We start from the raw sequence: 22308 nt of genomic DNA on the forward strand, positions 1-22308 counted from the left end.
GCGTCATGTGCTCAGGGCTCAGCACAGCCAGTCAGCGCAATAAACACTTGCTGAATTTGAATAAACCCTGTAAAAATCCCACTTGGAGACATCAGATCCTGAGGCCTCTTCCGGCTTCTCCTCCCGAAAGCTCCTGGTGGAACCCAGGTCTGGCAGCAGGGGGCACAGGGGTGCTGCTCAAACCCCAGAGGAATGGCAATGACTCCCCAGGGGGCTGCGTTTAGACCAAGCCTTGAAAGCCTGAAGCGCCCTGCGCCCCAGGGTGACAGTGGCACTCCTAAGGCACACAAGGCAGGGCGGGCAGAGGAAGCGGGTTTCGGCCTTAGACCCGCTGAATTAACTCCTGAGGACTCTTCCTTGGCAGAGAGAACGCGCGGAAAGAGGAGCCTCCCACAGCTGTCCGTCTCAAACAGCCACTCTCACCTCAGTGCACCGGGAAAAGGCTACAAAGCAGGCCATCTTTATTCACAATTGGGGTGGCAGGGGGAGACACCCCCAGGTCAATCCAGAAGCAAACTCTGCTGGGCGAGGTGGCAGCGCGGCCTCAGCACTCGCCCTCGCCCAGCGCGGCATACGGGTTTCCCGAGGCCAGGCTGCCACGCGGGGCCACGGCGGGGGCATCCTCGTCCCCCTCGCCCTCCTCGTCCGCATCGCGGTCCTCCTCGCCCTCCTCCTCGCAGGAGCTGCTTAGCTCCTCCTCCTCCTCCTCCTCCTCATCCCCTGCAGGCCCCACCCTGCCCTGCAAAGCCACCAGCTCCGTGGTCTCCGGATGGGACTCCCAGGTGCCTGCAGAGCCAAAACAAGGAGAAGGTCAGAGGACAGTTCTGAACTAGGGACCGCAGCGGGGGCGCCAGGGGAGAGGCACAGCCCAAGGGGGCGGCAGGGGAGAGGCGCAGCCCAAGACTAGCGACGGCTCCGCAGCTGCCGGCCTGCGCCTCCGCCTGCGCCTGTGCGCCTGCCCCTCCCACGTGCTGCGCACTGAACAGCCCCACACACTGACTCCCAGCGCCCTGGTTCTGCAGGTCAGAGAACAGCCTCAGAGACACCCAGTACCCCAGAGCTGGCCGACAGGTGCAGTATCCAGGTTTGCCCCTGGGCCTATGTGGCCACAAGCCCCCCGCGCCTACACTACAGCAGGGTGCGGGGGCGCGACAGCAGCGACCTTTCTGCTCCATGTAGCCGGGTGGGTGGAAGCACAGGCTGAGGCGGCCATCCAGCGCCAGCCGCAGGAGACTGTTGGCTGCTCTGTACACATCGTTCCGCGCCGCCTTAGCTGTCTTATAGCCACGTTTCTCTGCCCAGGCTGAAAGGAGGAAAGAACGACGGGGAAGGAAGCCCGTTAACCCCACTGCCCTAACACAGTCTTTCCAGTTTCCCCCAGAACACTCCAGGGAGAGATCGTGCTGCTGGTGACAGAAATCTACAGGTGGCCAGTAGCTACATGGATGGCTCACAGAACCTCTGAGGAGAGGGAACAGGGCACAGTAAGGGGCAAGGGGAGGAGCCAGGCACACGGAACCCACCTTCACAGATGTCCCAGGCACACCAGGGGTGCTCTACTGAAGGGTCCTCAGCCTCTGGGTGGCGCAGGTGGAGCAGGACCTGCACAGGGATCCGGGAGGCCAAGTAGCCCACAGCAGTGTAGGGCTCCTGGATCTGGGCGATGGGGTAGATTCCTGCCAGAACCTGAGGAAACCAGAGCCTCAGACCTGCCTCCATCTCCTACCTCCCCTTCCCTCCCACTCTGCCCTCATACCTGCAACTGCTTGGGCAGAAGGGAGGGGAATATGAGGCCCGGGCAGTCACAGAGCTTCACGGAGGGGGTCAGAAAGTAGGTCTGAAAGTATCGGGTGTGGCCCGGGGTTCTGGAGACACTCACCACCTTCCGCCCAACCAGCCCATTGATCAGTGAGGACTTTCCCACGTTGGGGAAACCTGAGGAAAGCAAAGTAAGTTAGCACATGGCAGATCCATGCTGTAGTGGCAGGAGGCACTATGTCTGCAGGTGAAAGAGGAACTAGGGGAGCGGTTTAACACTGCAAGTCACAAACCAGGCTGTGGACTGCGGGCTGGCATCTCCGCTTAACAGCTTTGCAGCCTCAAGGCCACTGACAACTTTCTGAGCCTGCCTCCTCACTTTACAGCGCAGATCCTCCAACCACAGAGAGGTCAAGATTAAATGAGAAACAAATACAACACAGGTGCGGTGCGTGCTGTGGGCCAGTACCCGTCCAGGGCGGCCTGGTCTCCTGGCCATCCTACACCCTCCCAAGAGAAGCCTAGAGCTGGGGCTCAATGCCACTACTAGCATGGCCACCACCTCTACTTGGGCCGACTTCAGTGTCTGCACAGATCTCCTCTCGGTGCCAGGATGTCCCTTCCAAAGGTTGTTTCCTCCTCCTCCTGTCCTCACTTCCCTCTCTCCCACTTCCACTCCATGATCCCACTCGACAGTCAGTCCCTGTCACAGACCTTGAACTCCCTGGTCCTGCCTCTTCCCCGCCCCCACCCCCTTACACACCTGGCAAAACCCCAACCCCGTAAAATGCAACTGTCCATTCAGCACCTACCTGCTCCCGGCAGCTGACTGCACTGCGGCTGCGGAAAGATGCAGTGCATGCTGACTGCCTCCACCTCCAATCACTAAGCATCTCCTGTCTACCAGGAGGGAGGCACAAACCACCCTCCACTAACAACATCCACTAGCCCCATTTCTCTGTCCCCTGCACAGTGAAACTCCTTCAAAGACCTGTCTATTTTGATCACCACTTCTTCATGCCATCATCTTTAACTGTAACATGCACCTCCTCCCTCTCCTCTCTCTTTCTAATTTCCCTCGTCCCCTCTAAGCTCCAAAGGCCCTTCTTTTGCTTCTGTGACTTGTTTCCCGAGTCCAATTCTTCTACAGTTCACTCCTACCTTTGTGACTTTCTAAATAAACTTTCTCTTACACTTTGGAAAACACACCACTGTAACACACACAAAAGCGGGTTAGATGAAAATGTGCTGGATGAACTCTCACCACACACTCCTGGGCCAAGTGTGACGCACATCCTCAGAGGCCCCTTGTCTCCTCTTGATCAAAACCCTCTCCCTGTGTGAGCCTTACCTGAGTTGTAAGGGATCCTACTGCCTACGTTTCTTTTTAGTTTTATGACCTATGTATCCCTGAACCATGCAGTTCAATTTGGCAGCTTTTGAACTTTGCACAAATGGAATCATGAGTGTGAAGACTGCTGTGTCTGGCTCCTGGCTCCCAAAGCATTGTCTGGGGCCCCGCCACATTGCTGTCCACTCTCTCGCTGGCTCACCCAGTCTGGCTTTCTCTCCTCCACTGAAACCACGCATGTTCGCACTGCCAAGTCTGCTGAGCAAGTCTCTGCTCTCATCTCACTCGACTTGTCAGCAACATTTGATACAGCTGAGTCTTCCTTTCCTCTCCAAACACTTTTCTCATTTGACATCTGGGCACCCTGTTTCCTCTATCGCCCAACCTCTAAATGCCGGCTCGGCCTCCTCTTTCCACCTGCCTCCTCCCTCCACATCTCATCCATTTACACCCACCCATGGCTCCCGAAATTCACATCTCCAGTCCTCTTCCCTAAATACCAGGTTTATATACCCACTACCTATTCAATAGCTCCACTAGGGATATTTTTTCTTTATCTAAAAACTAATGTCTGAATCCCCACCCTCCCCAGCCCCTCCAGCTGCTCCTCTCCCAATGCTCCCGTTTCAGTATTCCCAGCTGCTCCAGACAAAGTCTGGGGAGCCACTGCCCTAGCCTCAGATGCGCTCCCCTGCTCCCTTGCCTATCCCACATTTAGTATCCACTCCCCTGCTCAAAGACCACCTCTGGTTTCTCATCAGACTTGGAATAAGCCCAAAATGTCTTCTCTTAGCCGTGGACCTTATAGGATGTGACCCCTGGAGACCTTTCTACCTTATCCCCGATTCTCTTTTCTGGCTCCACTACTCCAGTTCCCCCGGCTGGTACCACAGTCAGCAAACTCATTCCCACCTCAGGCCCTCTCACTTACTAATCCCTTGGCCTGGAAGGCCTTTCCCCATATCTCCAACAGCCACTTCTCTCCATCATCAGGGCTCTTCTCAGGAGTCTGTCCCTGAGGACCCTTCCTCAAGTCGCTCTCTATCCCCTTTCACTATCCCTAAATAATGTCATTTTAAATGATGACACAGTTTATTCACAAGAAAACAAGCTCCGTAAAGGTGGAGCTTTTCTGCCACCCTCACGGCAGCGCACCCTTCACCAGCACCTGGTGCCTTGGCCTCAGGAATGGGAGTGGATGGAAATCCAAACTCAGGGCTACGTGTGCCACAGCAGATGCTCGCTCTGGCACACCACCCTGAACACAGGCAGGTCAGTACGCAGGCCCAAGAGAGGGCTCAGGCCTCCTGGGAGGGAGCATCGGGCTCAAAGTCAGGGGAGGGGAAGCCACAGGAAAATGACTGTCAGCAGTAAGGCAGGAATTTCCCAAGACAAAAAGGAGACTAAAAGGTAAGTCAGGAGCACTTCCAAGGAGCCAACCACTCTGCTGTCCCTAATTTCTTCTAGGCTGGGCCTTTTTTGGTTCCAATAACGCCTTAGTATCACAACTTTGCCAAAGTCACTTCTCACATCTCCCACCAAAAATGAAAAGGGGCCCTGGGCCTACTCAGACACTCCTTTCTCCCCCACCACAAGCAGAGACGAATCTCTGGACTAAGGGGAGAGTCTCTCTGACAACAGACTTAAAGGGTTAAGACGCAGAAAGAAACTAACATTTGCTAAGCTTCTACCACGGACTAATTAGTACAACTGAAACAGATAACGCATATAAGTCACTCAGAACAATGCCTGGCACATAGTAAGACCATATAAATGTTAAATTTTAACAATTATTATTCTTATTGTCGCTGTCAGGCTTTGTTAGGCTCTCTCTATACTCTTTCCTTAATTTCTCACATCATCCTCTTATTTGGGTATCACTGTCCTCATTTCAAAAATCAAAGTACCTACGACTTAGGGTGGGTATGACCCTTCCCCTGCAGCAGGCGGCCTCCAGAGCCCAGGGAGCCCACTGTGACCTGGTGGGCTTCCCTCCTCTGTTGCGTGGGCCAGCACATCCTTACCCACACAGCCGATGGTCACCACCCCATCCTTGTAGCGCTCCTGGGTCGGGCGGGCCGGCTCCATCGCTGAGTCTGTCTGCTGCTCCACCAGGACCGCGGGCCCGTCCTCCTCATCCTCCTCACCGGAGGCACTGCCCCAGGTGGCCCCAGCCACATCCCGGGCAATCTTCTCCCGCCAGCTGCTCAAGTCCACTGCTCGGGGAAGGAGAAGACAAAGAGCGCTCTCCCCAGGGCACCGCACACGATGGCATGACTGGGACGGCACAGCCCGTGTAACTGAAGCCCTCTGGAGTTGGGCAGTGACGAGGTGCATAACCGACGACTCCCCAGTGTTCACTGACCCCACCCAGGAATCACGTGCATTTCTCTATCAGAGCTTCCTGGAAAGTCCTAGGAAACCTAAAGGCAGCTATACTAGGGCTCCTGCCTACCTGCTGCCTTTCAGGTCACAACAAGTCAGGCTTCCATCCCTCCCCCGGGCCTCTCGCCTATGTCCATGATAGAGGGCTTGACTTCAAGAAAGGTGAGCAAAATGACTCTGTGCCTTAGGTCTCCCCATGGCTGCCACATCTCCCTCCAAGGGGCACAAACCTTTCCCTGCAGTGATGGCTTCACAGGCTCTCAGCAGCTGCTCCGGCCCCAGGGCCCGAGCCCATCCTCTCCCCCGCCTTCGACTTTTCTTCAAGACTGAGATCCAATGGCACAAGAGAGTTATTAGCAAGCCTCATCTCTTCCACCACCCTCAGGTCCAAAATCAGGTACGCCCTTGTCAACAAGCCCCTCTGTTCTCCCCTTCATCCCCTGCCACCCCACCTTTCCATGTTGCCCTCCTCATTGCCCACTCACCACCACCACAGTCCTGTGGGATGCGGGGGTCCCGAGGGAAAGAGGTGAAAAGGACTATGTGGAGCTGGGGAAAGTGCTGGTGGAAATAATGCTTCCAGGCAACCACGAGAGCTGGCGGGGCCAGATCCACCTTGTTCAGGACCAGCACCAGGGCCAGCCCAAGTTCTCCAGTCACGTATTCGTAGAGTGCTGGTGGGAAATTCACAACCTGGGACAGGGTTAGTAAGGGGATGAGCAATGAGAGGTCAACCCAGAGTTCTCTGCCTCTAGCTCTCCACTCAGCAGGCACAGCTTGGAGACAAGACCCTGGTGGTAGCAGACTCTGGGGCAAAATGAGTAAGTCAGCCAAAGTGAACTATAAAGACATAACAGAGATAAGTAATATGTGTGCATTTGTGTAGCAGTGCATGAACAGGTCGTTACGGACCTCCACCGGAAGTGTCCCTCACAGACCTCCCTTTCTCCCACTGGAGGACACCAGTGAGGTGGCAGAGCAGGTTCATGCAAGGCCATCAGCCACCACCCCAGCATTCCAGGTGAGTCCTGTGCTCAACGATGTGACAGAACAGGGGGCAACCCCAGATGCCTTCCTGACATCCCCAGGAGCTCCACTCTGGGACTTTCTATTGGTTTAGCTCTGTTGGGCTGGGAAACAGGATATGCAACTTTTCATCAAAGGAATAACAGAGGAGAGTCAGGTGGCCGGGGAGGAGTGACAGACTGTGATCCTGATAAAGAACTGAGCCCCTGCCTGGCCGGGAGTGGCTCAGCGGTTGAGCATCGACTTGGGATCCAGGCAATCGGGGTTCGGTTCCCGGTCAGGGCACATGCCCGGGTTGCGGGCTAGCCAATCAATGACTCTGTCATCATTGATGTTTCTATCTCTCTCCCTCTCCTTTCCTCTCTCTGAAATCAATAAAGATATATTTAAAAAAACACACACACAGAACTGAGCCCCTGACTGCAGACATCAGCACGGAGTAGAAGAGACTGAAAGGGAAGAAGGATACCTGTCTCCCAGCTCCTGCCTCTGCCCTTGACCCTCCTCCCACTTGCCCAGCCTCATCCCAGGACTCACTGGATGCCGGACATCAGTGATGAGCAGGATGATGTCAGACATCTCTAACACTCGCCACAGCTGCCTCCACGTCTGAAAAGACAAAGTCAATAGAACAGAATCTGAGCCTAGAGTTCCTTTCCTGCCTCACCCCAGACCAATTTGACCCTAGATCACTACGTCCCACTTCTGTCCTGACTTCATTCTCACCTCCAGATTGTGTTCAAAGTAGCTGAGCTTCTCTGAGGTGTAAGCCCCATGAATCTTCCCAAGATACTCCTGGAAGCTCCGTTCCTCCTGGCTCATTAGTTGCTCCTTGGACATCTCATAGCTCCAAGGGGGGCGCCGTGGAAAGTCCAGCACTGCAAAATCAAGAAAAATTCAAGTCTGAGGATAGTTTCAGGACTCCAGAGTGCATCCCAGACCCCTCCTTCCTCACAGTCCACTTTCACTCTCCCACACTCCTTCCCCCAACCCAGTGCCTGTCCCAAACAGCCTATTGAGTCCTCACTCACCTGAACCAGGCTGATATACCTCTTGGATGTCCAGCTCCAGCATCTCAGTATTGACCGGCTGTAGCACTTGCTCCCGGGCTGCTCTCTTTCTCTTCTCCACCTCCTCCCTGCTGTCCCGTTCAAAATGCAGTCGGTATCTATGGGGACAGGGACCATGGCATCCATTGCAATCCTGTGGCCACAAACTCTCCTCTTGTGCAGACAACTTTGCTAAGCGCTCTCTCCAAGGTCGTTTTCCTCCTCTCTGACTGGGCCCTCCCCCATATCGCTCTTTGACGCAATATTCTCCCCCTTCTAAAGGCCAAAGTCTCTCCACTCCTTGGGAAGGGAAGATTGTGGCCCCCATGAGCACAGAGGCCGGGAAAAGGGAGAACCGTGGCATCCCAGCCCCACTGCCTCCTTTCAAGCCTCCATCAGCGACAGCGGGCCTCCCCCCAATGTTCTGACTTCCTGGTAGGCGGGGAAGGCCCACTCTCACCGATTTGGGTCAAAGCCTCGCGGGCCCAGGCCCTGGGGAGGCTGTTGGTTGAGCCTACGGATTTGATGGGTCACAGACTCCCCGTCCGAGGTGTCGGTCTGCTCCTCCCGCCGCTCCCGGCTCCCGCTGCGGCTGTTGGAACTGGATCGCAGCCCATCTTGAAGCCCTGCGGGAAGGACCCGGTGACGCCAGTGCTGGCCGGCTCTCAGGGGCCAAACAATCCCCTCCGCGGTCGGCCTGGTTCCCCCTCACCTCCCCCCCCACTTCTTTTGAGGCCCGACGCTCCCATCCACCCTGCTCAGGACCCTCCTGGATGTGCGCGGGGGTAGTCACTCCTCCTCCAGGGATCTGGGGGGATGGCGCCTGCTCCAGCAGGAGGGATTCCCTTCCCCCAACTCTATCCCTCCCCACCCTTCTCATATAGGGGTGCTGGGGTCAGAGAATCCCCTTTGCGGTCACCCGCGCGCACAGGCGCGCGCGGCCCCCCCCAGAGCTGCGGCTGGCACACCCCTCCTTCCAGATGCGCGTGAGCCCGAGCCCCGCCCCTCCCCTCGCTCCCGCACTGACCTCGCTTCCGCTCCCGCTTGTCTTGCAACTGCTTCTTCTTCTGCTTCACGCTGAAGGGCTTCTTCCTCGGCATGGCCCGGACCAGTCACCTGGCCCGCCCTCCGCAGCGCTCCCGCCGCCTCAACTGACTCCCCTCCGGGGCAGCCCCGCCGCCGGGCCCGGGACCCTCGAAGGGGCGGGGCCGGGCGGTGACGTCAGCAGGCGGGCCCGGCGATTCGCCCCAGTAGCCGGGCTGGAAGGCGGACGGGTGGAGGGAGCACAGTCACTTCCCTCCGGGACCAGGCGAGCGGACGACGTGGGGCGGGCTCCCCGCACGTGAGAGCCAGCGGCACCGAGAGGGAGCCGCGGCGCGAGGGCGGACGCGCGCGTGGGAGGACCGCGCTCAAGTCGTCACGGACGCTACCACCCCGCGCTCGGAAGAGGGGGGCCGCCAGTCCTCCCTACCTCGCGCTCCGGGAGAAGCTACCACTCACCTGGAGGGGCGGTGGAGCGGGAGGCGGGTGCTACCCCCGCAGAGAGGGGCGTGGGCTCGCCGCGGCCGCTCGCCCGGCCCCGGGCTTGACGCGAGTGGGCCGCGCCCGGGAGGGGCCCGGAGGCTGCCTTACCGTGCGGGTGGGGTCTGCGGCGCCCCGGCGCCGTCCTGCCGGGACCCCGCTCCTGGCGGGGAGGGTGAGAGGGGCCGGCTCACGGATCCTGAGGGCGGGCGCGGGCGAGGAGGGAAACCCGGGGACCGGGCTGTGGAGGGAGGTCAGAGGTCACGAAGTTGTGCCTGCAGTTGTTTCCATAGTAACGGGGGCCGGACGTGGCGATCTTAGGGTGCGACGGCCCTCTCCTCAGACCTTCTAGGCCGGGCCTGGCGACTCTATGGTGCACGGAGGAGCCGCGCGTGGCGGGTTTCAGCGAGGCGGGAAGAGCGGCGTTTGTGAGGCGTTTAGACGGCGGCGAAGGGAAGGTCTGAGGTCGCCGTCGTGCCTGGCCGTGGCGGGGGACGCCGCTGACGCGAGAAGGGGCCACACACAGGCTCCACGGCCTGCGGAAATTAAATGGGGGCGCCTCAGCCCCCCGGGCCGCCGCCCCCGGAAGCGGAAAGGGAACCCGGCGTGCCCCTTCCTCGGTGCCCTCCAGATCCCGCTGCAGCCGTCGCCGGGACCACGATGCCCAAACGAAAGAAGCAGAGCCAGCAGCCGCCGCCGCTGCAGCCCCAAGTGCCGAAGCGGGAAGAGACTGGAGACGCAGGCGGCGGCGGTCCTGTGGGTGAGAAGCGGGAGGCGCGCCTGTCAGCCGCGGGGCGCGGGCGGGGGGCTGAGGGGTGCGGGGGAGGGGCTCCGGCGCGGGGGGCGCGCAGGGCCTCTCCGGGGTGCAGCCCTGAGGGAGTGCTCGTCCTTGAACCCTGGGCTTCAGCCCGGCGCCTAAACCTTTCTAAAGAAGGCTGGGGAGGAGAGGATAAGGAGCTCGCGTGCGCAGCCGCAGGACGTCAGGGCGAGGGGCCCTGGAGAGGTTGCAGGTTGCGGCGACCGGGATGACAGTTTGTGGCCGGACCTTCAGAGGGAAGGTGAAGTGTAGCTTTTTCTAAACTCCTGGGTGAGGAGGAGTTACTTGATTATCCAACAGTTAAAGAGAGGGGTTGGATTGCCTCTGGATGTTTTGGATAGCAACAGTGTCAGGGAAAGAGAAAATTGTAGGCATCCCTCCTGCGTTGTCCCCCTTGACCTCCACGTTTCGCTAACCCTGAAAACTTTTGCAGAGGAAAGAGCAAATAGATGGGGTGAAGACTCCTAACACTGCTACGAATATACCTGGTTTTACTGGTTGAATTAAAAAATGAGTAATACAACCAAAACATAACAGGATAATCAGTTCCTTAGTTCATTATAATGACTGTTTTTGTGTCTACTCTTAGGACCACCCAGCCTTCTGGGCCCTCCCCCCATGGCCAATGGAAAGCCTGGTGTCCTGAAGTCAGGTGAGGAGGAAGGGGCCCTAATTCTTTGATTCGATCCTGGAGAAGGGAGCAAAGGAGGGACTAAAACCCAGGAAGGACTTAAAATCAAAATAAAATCAGAGATTCAGTACCTGAGTGGAGAGATGTTGGGTATTCACCGATTGGAAAACTCAATGTTATAGATTCAGTGCATTCCCAGTGATAATATCTGTATTGTTTGTGGAAGTAAACGTTCTGCATTATTATATGGAAATACAAAGGATCAGGGTGAGAGGCTGCATGGTCAGTCTAGAAGAGGGAGGGCTTGCTCTGAATGTCAGGGCTTACTGTAAAGACAGTTACACAGAGGTGGTGTTGGTATAAGGTTAGACATATAAATCAATAGAACAGCATAAAGGGTCCAGTAACGGGCCCACACATATTTGGATACTTCATTAATGATTAAGATGGAACTGAAATAGTGGTCTTTTCAGTAAATGATGCTGGATTAATTAGATATTCATGAGGTGGGGAATGAAAACTGACCTATTATTACCATATAGAAACTTCACAATTCCAAGTGGAATATAGATCTAAGTAAAAGGTAAAGAAATAACTCTAGAAAATAAATATATATCATGGTCTTAGAATAGATAGGAGCTCTTGCAGAGGAAACACATTACCCATAAAGGAAAGATTTGTAAACTGAACTGCGTTAGTAAATATAAACTTCTATTCATCAAATGACACCATAAGAAATTAATAGAGTAGAAGATGCTTGTAACAAATGTAACCAATAAAGAGCTCATATCTAGGATATATAAAGGACTCTTTGGGACAACCTGTTAGAAAAATGGGCAAAAAAACAAATAGCCACCTCAAAGTCCAAAACCTAAATGGCCAAAAATGTGAACAAGAACATCATTAGTCGACAAATAGATGCAAGATAAAAACATGCCACTTTGAAATTGAAATGCTAGTGTACTGTTGGTGGGATTGTAAAATGGTGCAGCCACAAAACAGTCTGGAGATTGCTCAAAAAATTAAAAATAGAACTATCATATGGTCCAGCAGTTCTACTTCAGGAAAGCAGAATCCTGAAGAGGTATTTGTACGCCCATGTTCATAGCAGCACTATACATAATAGCCAAGAGGTGGAAGCAACCCAAATATCTGACAGATGAGTAAACAAAATATTGCATATTCATACAGCGGAATATTAATTCAGCCCCAAAAAGTAAGAAAATCATGTCACATGCTACAACGTGGATAAATCTTGAGGCCATCATGGTAAATGAAGTAAGCCAGTCACAAAAAGACAAATACTTTATGATTCCACTTATATGAGATATTTAAAGTAGTTTAATTCATAGACACAAAATAGAGTGGTGGTTGCCAGGGCCTGGGAAGAGTGGGGAAAGGAGAGTTGTTAGTAGATACAGAGTTTCAGTTTTGCAAGATGGAAAAAGTTCTGGAGATCTGTTTCACAACAACGTGAATTTAACACTACTGAGGTGTACTCTTAAAAATACTTAAGATAGCAAGCTTTATGTTCCATATTTTGCCACAAATTAAAAAAACAGAAAACCTTTTCACACTCAGCATAATGCCAAAAATGAAAAAGATTGGCAGTACCCAGTATTGTCAGAGCTATGAAACCAACTGCTAGTGGGGGTATAAATTGGTACAAGCACTTTGGAAAAAGTTTGACTTTATCTATTAAACTTGAGCATACATATACTCTTGGACCCAGTAATACCTCTGCTAGGTATGTACTCAACAGAAATGCATACATATGTTTAACAAAGACATGTATAAAAATGTTCATAGCAGCGTTTTTCGTTATAGCCCCAAACTGGAATCCACCCACATGTCCACCATCAGTAGAATGGATAAATAAGTTGTGTGTGCATGCAATGGGATACTACACTGCAATGAAAAGGAGCGAACTCGCTACAGGCAACCTGGATGAATCTCACAAACATGATGTTGAGCAAAAGGAGCCAGACACAAAAGAATGCAGACTGTATGATTCCACTTATGCAAAGTTTTCCACTTAGGCAAAAAGTAACCTCTGGTGCTAGAAGTCAGGCCAGTGGCTACCTTTGGGGAGGAGGGTGGAATAGCGGGGTAGGTGGGGCACAAGGGGGGTTAACAACTGAAGTGTTAATAAGGTTCTATCCCGTCACCTGGGTGGTAGAAACACAAATGTGTTCACTTTGGTGATAATTGAGTTGTGCACTTGAAGTTGGTATACTTTTTTTTTGTATGTATAATGTACTTCAGTTAAAAAAAATCAGGACTTTCTTAGGATTAAGTTGGCCATTGATCACCTTTCCATGGTTCTCTCTCTCTCTAGCTCTTCACAGAGGTCCCCCAAGTTCAAGGGGATTAATGATTCCACCACTGCTGAGTCTCCCACCTCCTCCCCGGGGCAGAGGCCCTGTTTGGGGAGGCTTAGGCCCCAGGTCTGGTCCATATGGTCGTGGTTGGTGGGGTGTCAGTGCTGAGCCTCCTTTTCCTGGACCAGGCCACGGCAGTCCCTCCAGGGGAGGCTTTCACAAAGAACAGAGACATCCTCGGAGGCTCAAAAGCTGGTCACTTGTCAAGAATACCTGCCCCTCGAAGGATGAGCCCCAGGTTATGGAAGGTGAGGTCATTTTTGTATGCCTGTAACATTTAATACCTATCACTCTCAGGATGACCAGGACTCTTCTCCTTTGCACTGTCCTTTGTCCTTTTGAAGTGGGAGTAGCCCTGAATGTGTTTCTCCCAGGAGGAAGACTGCCATTCCAAGGAAGTATCTGGAAATGGTAGGGAGTAGAAGTCTGACCGCCGTCTTGATCTCTTCTTTCTGTTACATTTGTTTTCTTCCTTACTCACATTTTAAATTGCCCTGTCTTCACTTGTTCACAGACAAATCTGACCGTCCTGTCTGCCGACACTTTGCCAAAAAGGGCCACTGTCGATATGAGGACCTCTGTGCCTTTTATCACCCAGGCGTCAACGGACCTCCTCTGTGAGACTGTGCCTTCCCATCCGAGCTGGAAGGAGCCATCGGTGACCTAGCGGCCATATATTTCCCTGTGGCCCTGTGACAGCTACTGTGAGGCTGTTCCACCCACCACCCTCAGTAACACCAACCCCTGTCCACCACCTCCCCCGTTGGGGGTTCAGAGTTGTGTTTCATCACTGGGGCACAGTGTGCACTCTTTCTGCTGACCCAGCCTCCAAAGTCTCGCCTTCAGGACCCCATCTTTGTTCCCTCAACTGCCTCCTAGGCCCTCTTAACCCTCACCAACCAACTCCTGAGCAGGAAACTTACTTGGTGCTGTTTCTTGTGCATCTGTCCACCCAGCCCCCAGTATGGCCCTCAATTCCTGAGCCCTGGAGCAGTTTCCTATCTTCTTCTGGCTGCTTGTTTTAAGTCCTTTTTATGTGATAGTCCCTACCCCCAATGTTGGCAGCTGCTCTGTGACACTCCCTGGGTTGTCTGACCTGGGGTCAGGTTTGGGTGACTGGTACAGAGCCATTTCCTGAAAGGCTACCCTCCCTGCTTCTGGATTTTGTAGTTTCACCGTCAGTAGCATGGCCCCACCACCATGGTCTGTGATCGCTGTGCTTTGTGAACGTGCACCCCCTCGTAGCTTTCTCAGTGTCTGTGGCATTTCTGTGGCTTCCCCACAGTAGAGTATTTATGCCAAAACAAGTGAGGCTCTTGGTGCCCTCTAGGCTTTCCCCACCTCCCAACACGGGAGATTGTGAAACCTTCCACAAGGCTGCCTCCCCAGCCTTCCAATTCTTCTGGTGGTGTTCTTCCTGGCTTTGACCGGGCCCATGAGATGTGCTCTAAAGCCCCTGGTGGGCCTCCCTCCATAGTTAGACTGTGTCATGTGAGGCTACCAGCTTTTCTTTCGAGTTCTGTGAAGCTCCACCTGGCCTATCTTTAGGTGGAAGTTGGACAGTCCTGCTGTCGTCTCCCAACCTCCATCCCTGTGTCTCTGGCACTGGTTGTTTTCTGTGAAAACGGCAGTGAGCAGGCTCCATCTTGAACTGGCCCTGAGGACATGGGTTAGGAGTTGTGTGGGCAAGAAGGAGGGATGAGAGCCATTGGAGAACTGAAAATGAATTTTTTTTTCTTTTTAACTTTTTTTATATTAGTAATAAATGCAGTGGAAACAAACATTTTCTTCAATCCCTGTGTTCCAGTCATCTCTGGAGGTGCAGATGAGGCTGTTTTTGTTGGAATCATCCTTCATTTATTCATGTACAGTGGGGATAGAGAAAGGCAAAACTTTGTTTCTTCCACCTGGGTCCCTTGAACTGGACCAGGCTGCATTACGTTCAAGGATAAGGTTTTGTGGGAGAAAAGCAAAACCAGGTGCCCACAGAATAATTTTTTTTTAAATATGTCTTCATTGACTTCAGAGAGGAAGAGAGAAACAGTGATGAGAGAGAGTCATTGATCGACTGCCTCCTGCATGCCCCCTGCTAAGGATTGAGCCAGCAACCCGAGCATGTGCCCTGACCCAGAATCGAACCATGATCTACTGGATCCTAGGTCAATACTCAGCCACTGAGCCATGGCAGCTGAGCTCCACGGAGTAATTTTTAAACACTTCCTCTGTGTGAGGGCTTGGTGTTCGTGGAGTGTTAATGACAAAGCAGTCTTTCAGTGAGTATGTGTGGAGCACCTGTGGACGAGGCAGTGTGCTGGGCACAAGAAATAACTGAGAGCTGGAACCAATGAATTGAAAATCTAAGGGACATGTTCATCAAGATGTCATAAATATGTGTAAAGTTAGACCTGCCTGATAGTGCTGCAAAGAAGTGAGGCATGAAGAAAGGTTATGTGGTAGAGGGACCTCAAAAGATGACAACAGGCCAGTTCTGAGGGACAAGCAGGAGGCGAGGTGGGAGAGTGGTCCAGGCAAAGATGTTTGCCAAGAGGTGGGAAGAGTGGGAGGTGAGGCAGAAGAAAGCAGCTAGACCCGGTGAAGCCATGCAAAACAAGGCTTTGGGTCTTTTTCTTAAGAAGGAAGCCTTAGAAGAGTTTCAGGCAGGCTAGTAGCACAAATTACCTGGTTTTTCAAAAAGATACACTCTGGGGCCCTGTCCAGGCTTGGAGGTGCAGGTTAGACAGTTCCTTCTGTAATCCAGGTGAGTCTCAGGATGGCATTGACTTTGGTAGTGGAGTTGGGGAAAAGTGGACTTTTGAAAACGAGGTCAAAATGAAAGTATTTTGGTTTCTTGGGCTAATTCTGGCTTGTATAAGTAACGTTTTTTAAAAAAAGGTATTGGGGAAAACAGTGCCACTAATTTACTTTTGAAATGGTTGTGTCTGAGCTGCCTTTTTAAAGACATCCAAGGGGAGATATCAAGTAGGTAGTTGAATATACAGGTTTGATGTTCGATTAAAATGAGGCTTAAATCTTGAGTTAACTGCATATAGATGGTGGTTGAAGCCATGAGCATGGGTACATTTACTCTAAATATTAAGCACCGACTATGGGCCAATTTATCAGCTTTTAAGTTCAATTGTAACAGAAACCAAAATTAGTCTTAAAACAAGATAGACATTTATTTCTCATAGGTCAAGAGGTAGACAGTCCAAGGCATGCATGGTAGTCATGACGCCACAAGGTCCCTGGGCATTAGCTCCCCCCAGATTTCAGCGCCACAGTTCCTAGGGGTCAGACCCTCCTATTCAGTCCAGAGCGAAACTCCAGTTTGTTATCCTTACTCGAAGCCTCAGGATGGAGGAAAGGCAGAGCACACCAGCTGTCTTAAAGGAAATTTCATCCAGGCTAACATCCAGCTCTTCAATTTATATTCCACTGGCTATAAATTAGTCCTGTGGCCAATACCTACCTGCCAGTGAGGCTTGGGAACATATTCAGACAGCCATGTGCTGAGCAAAATGTTGGACTTTGAGCAGGTGGAAACGGGGCAGGATGAACATCTACCAGCCACTCCCCGCTAAAATTTCAGGATGGTATAGGAAGTAAGACAGTGAAAGTGGCAATGCCCTTCCAGCCAGATACCACCGGGAACACACCTATAGTCAAACAAAGTTGGGTTTATTAGCTCTGAAGAGGTTACCTCATTACAAGAGGATTAGAAATGAAGAGATTAGGGTCTGTGTTAGGTGATAGGGGCACGTTCAAGGAGTCGAGGACTTGTTCTGGATTGGGAGCTGTTGGGAAGTAAGGGTAATCATACTGTTGCACCTCTTAATAAATCTCATCTTTGAAGGAAGGAGGAATAAAACATGACTGAAGATGTAACTTGGTAAAAAATAAAGTAAAAAAACAGCCGTCACTCATTGTTGCCAAGAGGGGCTGTTTAGTATTGTTTAGTGCTTACGGCTCACACAGCAGCCTTACACAGAATGACCTTTTCTGCCGTTGGTGTCCTGTGAGGTTTGTGATGGACACGAGAGCACAGTGGCTAAGCTGTGAGTGCCAGGCTTGCTCTGAGCCACACCAAGGCTTAGCTCTTAGTGTCAGGCCATTTCCCAGTTGCCAGGGTCTGCTTTTGTCAAAAGTAAACGATTACAGATTGTGATTAGTGATATAAAGGACATAAATGGGGTATTGCCTAGAGAATAACGGTTGGGGGCTGCTTGAGACGTGGACAGGAAAGACCTGTCTGAAGAATCTGTAGCTGAAGTAACCTGGGAGGAGAATGTCAGGTGGAAAGAAGAGAGGGCCCAGAACTCAGCCTTGAGGGAAGCTGGCATCAGTGGCCAAATCAAGATGGACCAGGATGAGCCAGACAAGGAAACAGGAGGGATGGCCAGAGAGGCCCGAGAGAGCTCCAAGCACGGCATCTGCTGGTTGCTTGCTCTGTACCAGGCAGCATGCTATGTTCATCTGCATTCTCTTAGTTAAGCCTCATTCGTTCAGTGACTACGTTAGTGCTTTCTCGGAGCCGGCACTGTTTCAGGAGCTGGGGGTGTAGTGAGAAAGACAAAAACCTTACCCATATGGTGCATACGGCCTATTGAAGATGATCCACAATAAGAACGAATGCAATCTAATTTTTTTTTTTAATGTATCTTCATTGATTTCAGAGAGAGGAAAGGAGGGGGAGAGAGAGAGACAGAGACATCAATGATAAGAGAGTCATTGATCGGCTGCCTAGCCAGCAACCCAGGCATGTGCCCTGACCGGGAATCGAACCCCAATCTCCTGGATCCTAGGTCGATGCTCAACTGCTGAGCCACGCCCAGTCGGGCTGTAATGTAATCTTAAGTAATACATGCTCTGAAGAAAAAGTGGAGGAAGAGGCTGGAGAAGGACAGGTGGACAAGAACAGGTCCTTGGAGAACTTATTTGAAGAGGTAACATGTGAATAGAATAGATCCTGAAGCTAGAAACTGAGGAAGCAACCATATGGATATCAGGGGAAATGCATTCCAGACACTGGGAGCAGCAAGGGCAAAGGCCCTAAGGCAAAATTGAATCTCAGGTTTGAGGTGGAAATAGACCAGTGTGGCTAGGCTAGAAGATGAGATCAGGAAGCTCAACTGGCCAGGTCATACGGAGCCCTGTAAGCCAAAGCAAAGCATTTGGATTTTATTCTGAGTGATCAAATGATTTACATTTTAAAACTTATACTGGCTCTGACCAGTGTGGCTAAGTCGGTAGGACTATCTTCCCTGACACTGAAAGGTCACGTGTTCAATACCTGGTAAAGGTGCGCAGGGGAGACAACCCAACACGGATGTTTCTCATGTCCATGTTTCTCTCCCTCTCCCTCTCTAAAGTCAAAACAAAAAATAATGAATAAATAAAACTTGTACTGACTGAAGGATAAACTGAAGAATAACAGCAGGGAGACCAGTTAGGAGGCCACTCCTGTAGTCCATAGGAAAGATGGGGACTTGGTCTGGGGTAGAGGTGAGAGAAGTGGGCAGATTTAGGATGTATTTTAAAGTCTCGATTGATGGCAACTCATCTTTCTAGTTGCTTGGTTTGGAAACCTTGGAGTCATAATTTGTCACATCTGACATCCAATTCATTAACCAGACCCACTGGCTCTTTTTTCCAAATATATCCAGAAATCAGCCCTGTCCCCACCTCCACGTTATCACCCTGGTCCGAGTCACTGTCACCTAACCAGGCTCCCTGCCTCCTGCCATCCTGCCCTAGCCCACACCCTTCAGTCTATCTCAGCACAATACCCAAAGCCACCCTGTTAAAATGTAGGCCAGGTCAGGTGACTTCTCTGCTCAGAACCTTGTAATGATTTCCGTTTTAGTCACGAGTAGAAGCCAATTTCTTAAGGTGGCCTAAAAGACCCCAATGCAGACCCTGCTGTACTCCGTTTACCTCTCCAACAACCCCTTGCTCACTAGCCACACTGTCTGCTCACTGTGTGCTCATCTATGCCAAGTACACTTCTGCTGTAAGGAGTCACTCTGTGTGTTCCTTCCGCCAGGTAGGCTCTTCTGGAAACCCATGGGGCCAACATTCTCACTTTCTTCAAGGATTTAACTTAACCTCACTGAGGCCTCCTGAACAGTCCATTTAAAACTACAACCTGCTCTCCTGATACTTTTGACTTTGATCTATATTTTCTTTTTTCCATAGCATTATCTCCCTTGCTACAAATACAAGCAGAGATCTTTATTTTATTTGGCGATATCCCAAGACCCTAAGTACAAGAGTACCTGGCACATCCCATGCACTCAATAAATACATTTTTTTCAATAAATGAAAAGCAGACATGGCTTGCTGATGAGAGGGAATGGAGAAAGGATCTTTCAGGTTGGCCCAAGAATAAAAGGTGGTGCGATTCTTCCTTTCTTTTTTTCAATTTTAGCTACTATATTTATTTATTTAAATTTGTTTTAAATTATAGTTGGCATACAATATAATACTAGTTTCAGGTGTACAGCATAGTGATTAGGCATTTATATACCTCACAAAGTGATCACCTCACTAAGTCTAACACCCATCTGACACCATGCATAGTTGTGATATTGACTGTCCTCCCCATGATGTACATCCCCTTTGGCTATTTTTATAACTGGACGTTTGTTTTTTTTTAATTCAGTTTTTTAGAGATAAGGAAGGGAGAGGGAGAGAAACATCTGTGTGAAAGAGAAACATTGATTGGCTGCCTCCTATACACCCCCAACTAAGAGCAATGTCAAGAGTTTATAGCCACTAGGCCCATGTGGCTCAGCAGCTGAGCATTGACCTACATTCCAGGAGATCACAGTTCAATTCCGGGTCAGGGCACATGCCTGGGTTTCCGGCTCCATCCCCAGCAGGGAGTGTGCAGGAGGCAGCCAATCAATGACTCATCATTGATGTTTCTATCTCTCTCTTCCTCTCCTTTCTTCTCTCTCTGAAATCAATAAAAATGTATATTTTTTAAAAGTTTACTGCCTGTCTATTTTTCTAGGAGGTTTATGGTTTGAGGTTTACATTTAAGTCTTTAACCCATTTTGAGTTTATTTTTATATATGGTGTAAGGAAGTGGTCATTTCATTTTTATAATGTATCTGTCCAGTTTCCCCACCACTATTTGTTGAAGAAACTGTCTTCTCCCTGTTGTATATTCTTGCCTCCCTTGCATAGATTAATTGACCATGTAAGTGTGGGGTTATTTCTAGGCTCTCTGTTCTGTTCCATTGATCTATATGCCTGTTCTTATGCCAGTATAGGCTGTTTTGATTACAGTGGCCTTACAGTTTGAAACTAGGTAGAGTAATACCTCCAACTTTGTTTTTTTTTTCTCAAGATGGCTTTGGCTTTTCGGGGCCTTTTATGTTCCATATAAACTTTAGAATTTTGTTCTAGTTCTGTGAAAAATGTCATTGGTGGTGGTGTTTTTTAAGTTCTTTTTAAAAATGTTTTTATTGATTTTTTTTTTGATTTTTTTTTTTAGAGAGAAACATTGATGAGAGAGAAACATCAATTGGCTGCCTCCTGCATGCCCCCTACTGGGAGTCAAGCCCACAACCCCAGGCATGTGCCCCAACCAGGAATCAAACTTGCGACCTCACCGTGTGTGGGATGATGCTCTACCAACTGAGCCACACTGGCCAGGGCTCATTGGTGTTTTTATAGAGATTGCATTGATTCTTTAGATTGCTTTGGGTATTGTGGACATTTTAATGATACTAATTTTTCCAATCCATGAGCAATGGTATTGCTGTCACTTACTTGTGTCTTTTTCTGTTTCTTTCATCAGTGTCTCATAGTTAGTGCAGGTCTTTTATCTCCTTGGTTAAATTTGTTCCTCAGTATTCTTTTTTTTGTTATTATTGATTTCAGAGAGGGAGAGGGAGAGAGAGAGAAACATCAGTGATGAGAGAGAGCCATTGGTTGGTTGCCTCCTGTATGCCCCCTGCTGAGGATGGAGCCTGCAACCTGGGCATGTGCTCTGTCCAGGAATTGCACTGTAATCTCCTGGATCATAGGTCAATGCTCAACCTTTGAGCCACGCTGGTTAGGCATTCTTTTTGGTGCACTTGTAATTTTATTCTTTTTGCTGTACTTGTAAATGGGATTGTTTTCTTTTCTTTCTGATAGTTTGTTATTAGTGTGTATAAATTGATTTTGTATATCTGTATACTGAAACTGCTGAATCTACTTATTCTAACATTTTTTGGTGCATTCTCTAGGATATATATATATATGCTATACACACACACAGACACACACATATATAATATCATTTGCAAATAGAGACTGTTTTACTCCTTCCTTTTCAATTTGGATACTTTTTATTTCTTTTTCTTGCCCTATTGCTCTGACTAGGTCTTCCAGTACTATGTTGAAGAAAAGTGGCAAGAGTGGGCATCCTTGTCTTGTTTCTGATCTTAGAGAAAAAGCTTTCAGCTTTTCACCATTGAGTAGGATATCAGCTGTAGGTTTGTCACATATGGCCTTTATTATGTTGAGGTATGTTCCCTCTATAGGTGATGCAACTTCTGGATATCGGGAAACCTGGAGGAGACAAAAGTTTGAGGAGTAACAAGAGTTCCATTTTTGTACATGTTAATTTGAGATATCAGAGATCTCAGAGAGAATGTACAAGAAGCAATTGGATTCCTGAGCTTGAAGCTTAAGGCAGAAGTTTAGGGTAACAAGAGACACGTAGGGATCTTCATCAGTTATGGATGGCGTTTAAAGTCATGAGACATAGGTAATAGATCTAGATAAAGAAGAGTGTCAAAAAACGGGGCCCAAAATACTGCCATATCTAGACTTCAGGAGGAGATGCCAGGAAGAGAGGGAAAAGGGGGCAGCCACTGAGGTGGAAAGGAAACCTGGAGAGAGCAGTGTCCCTGAAGAAAACAGAGGGAGTGGCCATTGGCATTACGTGCTGCTGGGAGAGTGAAGAGGTTAAGGACTGAGAACCCACCCTAATCTGTTGACCCTTAGCACAGTGAATTCAGGCCTTGGTGGCTACTAAAGCATCACCACAAAAGCATGACCGTAGTGGTTTAAGGAGCTAATGGGAGCTTACAGGGCTGACAGGCACTTGCTCCCACACCTACTAAGTGGTAGTGTTAGAAGTGAACCCAAATCTTGATTGTGGTAGTGGTTTAATGGGTGTATATATGTCATAACTTATCAAAGTATACACTTTGCAGTTTGTCAATTTGTTTGTCCATTTTATTGTATATTACACCTCAGTGAAGCTTTTACCAAAAAAAGTGGGGGTGGGAGCTTAAGCTCCGCCGCACGGTGTTACGCTAGAGTACCTACTCCTTTACAACTCCAAGTTTGGGGGTTAAGGACGCGCCTCAACACTAGACCGACAACTC

The 22308-nt window shown here is 50.3% G+C and overlaps 2 protein-coding genes across 2 annotated transcripts; one reads left to right on the forward strand and one right to left on the reverse strand.

The window, feature by feature from the left end:
• Positions 1 to 205: 205 nt before the first annotated feature.
• GNL1 (G protein nucleolar 1) lies at positions 206 to 9084 on the reverse strand. Its single transcript, XM_016214814.2, has 12 exons — positions 8597 to 9084; positions 8030 to 8195; positions 7552 to 7688; positions 7247 to 7398; positions 7058 to 7129; positions 5980 to 6187; positions 5725 to 5820; positions 5134 to 5325; positions 1757 to 1935; positions 1524 to 1686; positions 1163 to 1303; positions 206 to 786 (listed from the first exon to the last, which is right to left on the reverse strand). Exons 1-12 carry the CDS (start codon positions 8667 to 8669, stop codon positions 545 to 547), a joined length of 1821 nt encoding a protein of 606 aa, XP_016070300.1. The 5' UTR covers positions 8670 to 9084; the 3' UTR covers positions 206 to 544.
• Positions 9085 to 9313: 229 nt separating this feature from the next.
• PRR3 (proline rich 3) lies at positions 9314 to 14712 on the forward strand. The gene is made up of 4 exons (XM_016214819.2): positions 9314 to 9850; positions 10497 to 10559; positions 12877 to 13167; positions 13434 to 14712. The coding sequence occupies exons 1-4, from the start codon at positions 9640 to 9642 to the stop codon at positions 13538 to 13540; spliced, it is 672 nt and encodes a 223-aa protein (XP_016070305.1). The 5' UTR covers positions 9314 to 9639; the 3' UTR covers positions 13541 to 14712.
• Positions 14713 to 22308: the final 7596 nt, after the last annotated feature.

The sequence above is a fragment of the Miniopterus natalensis genome, chromosome 5 (genome assembly GCF_054644295.1).
Source record: "Miniopterus natalensis isolate mMinNat1 chromosome 5, mMinNat1.hap1, whole genome shotgun sequence".
NCBI lineage: Eukaryota > Metazoa > Chordata > Mammalia > Chiroptera > Miniopteridae > Miniopterus > Miniopterus natalensis.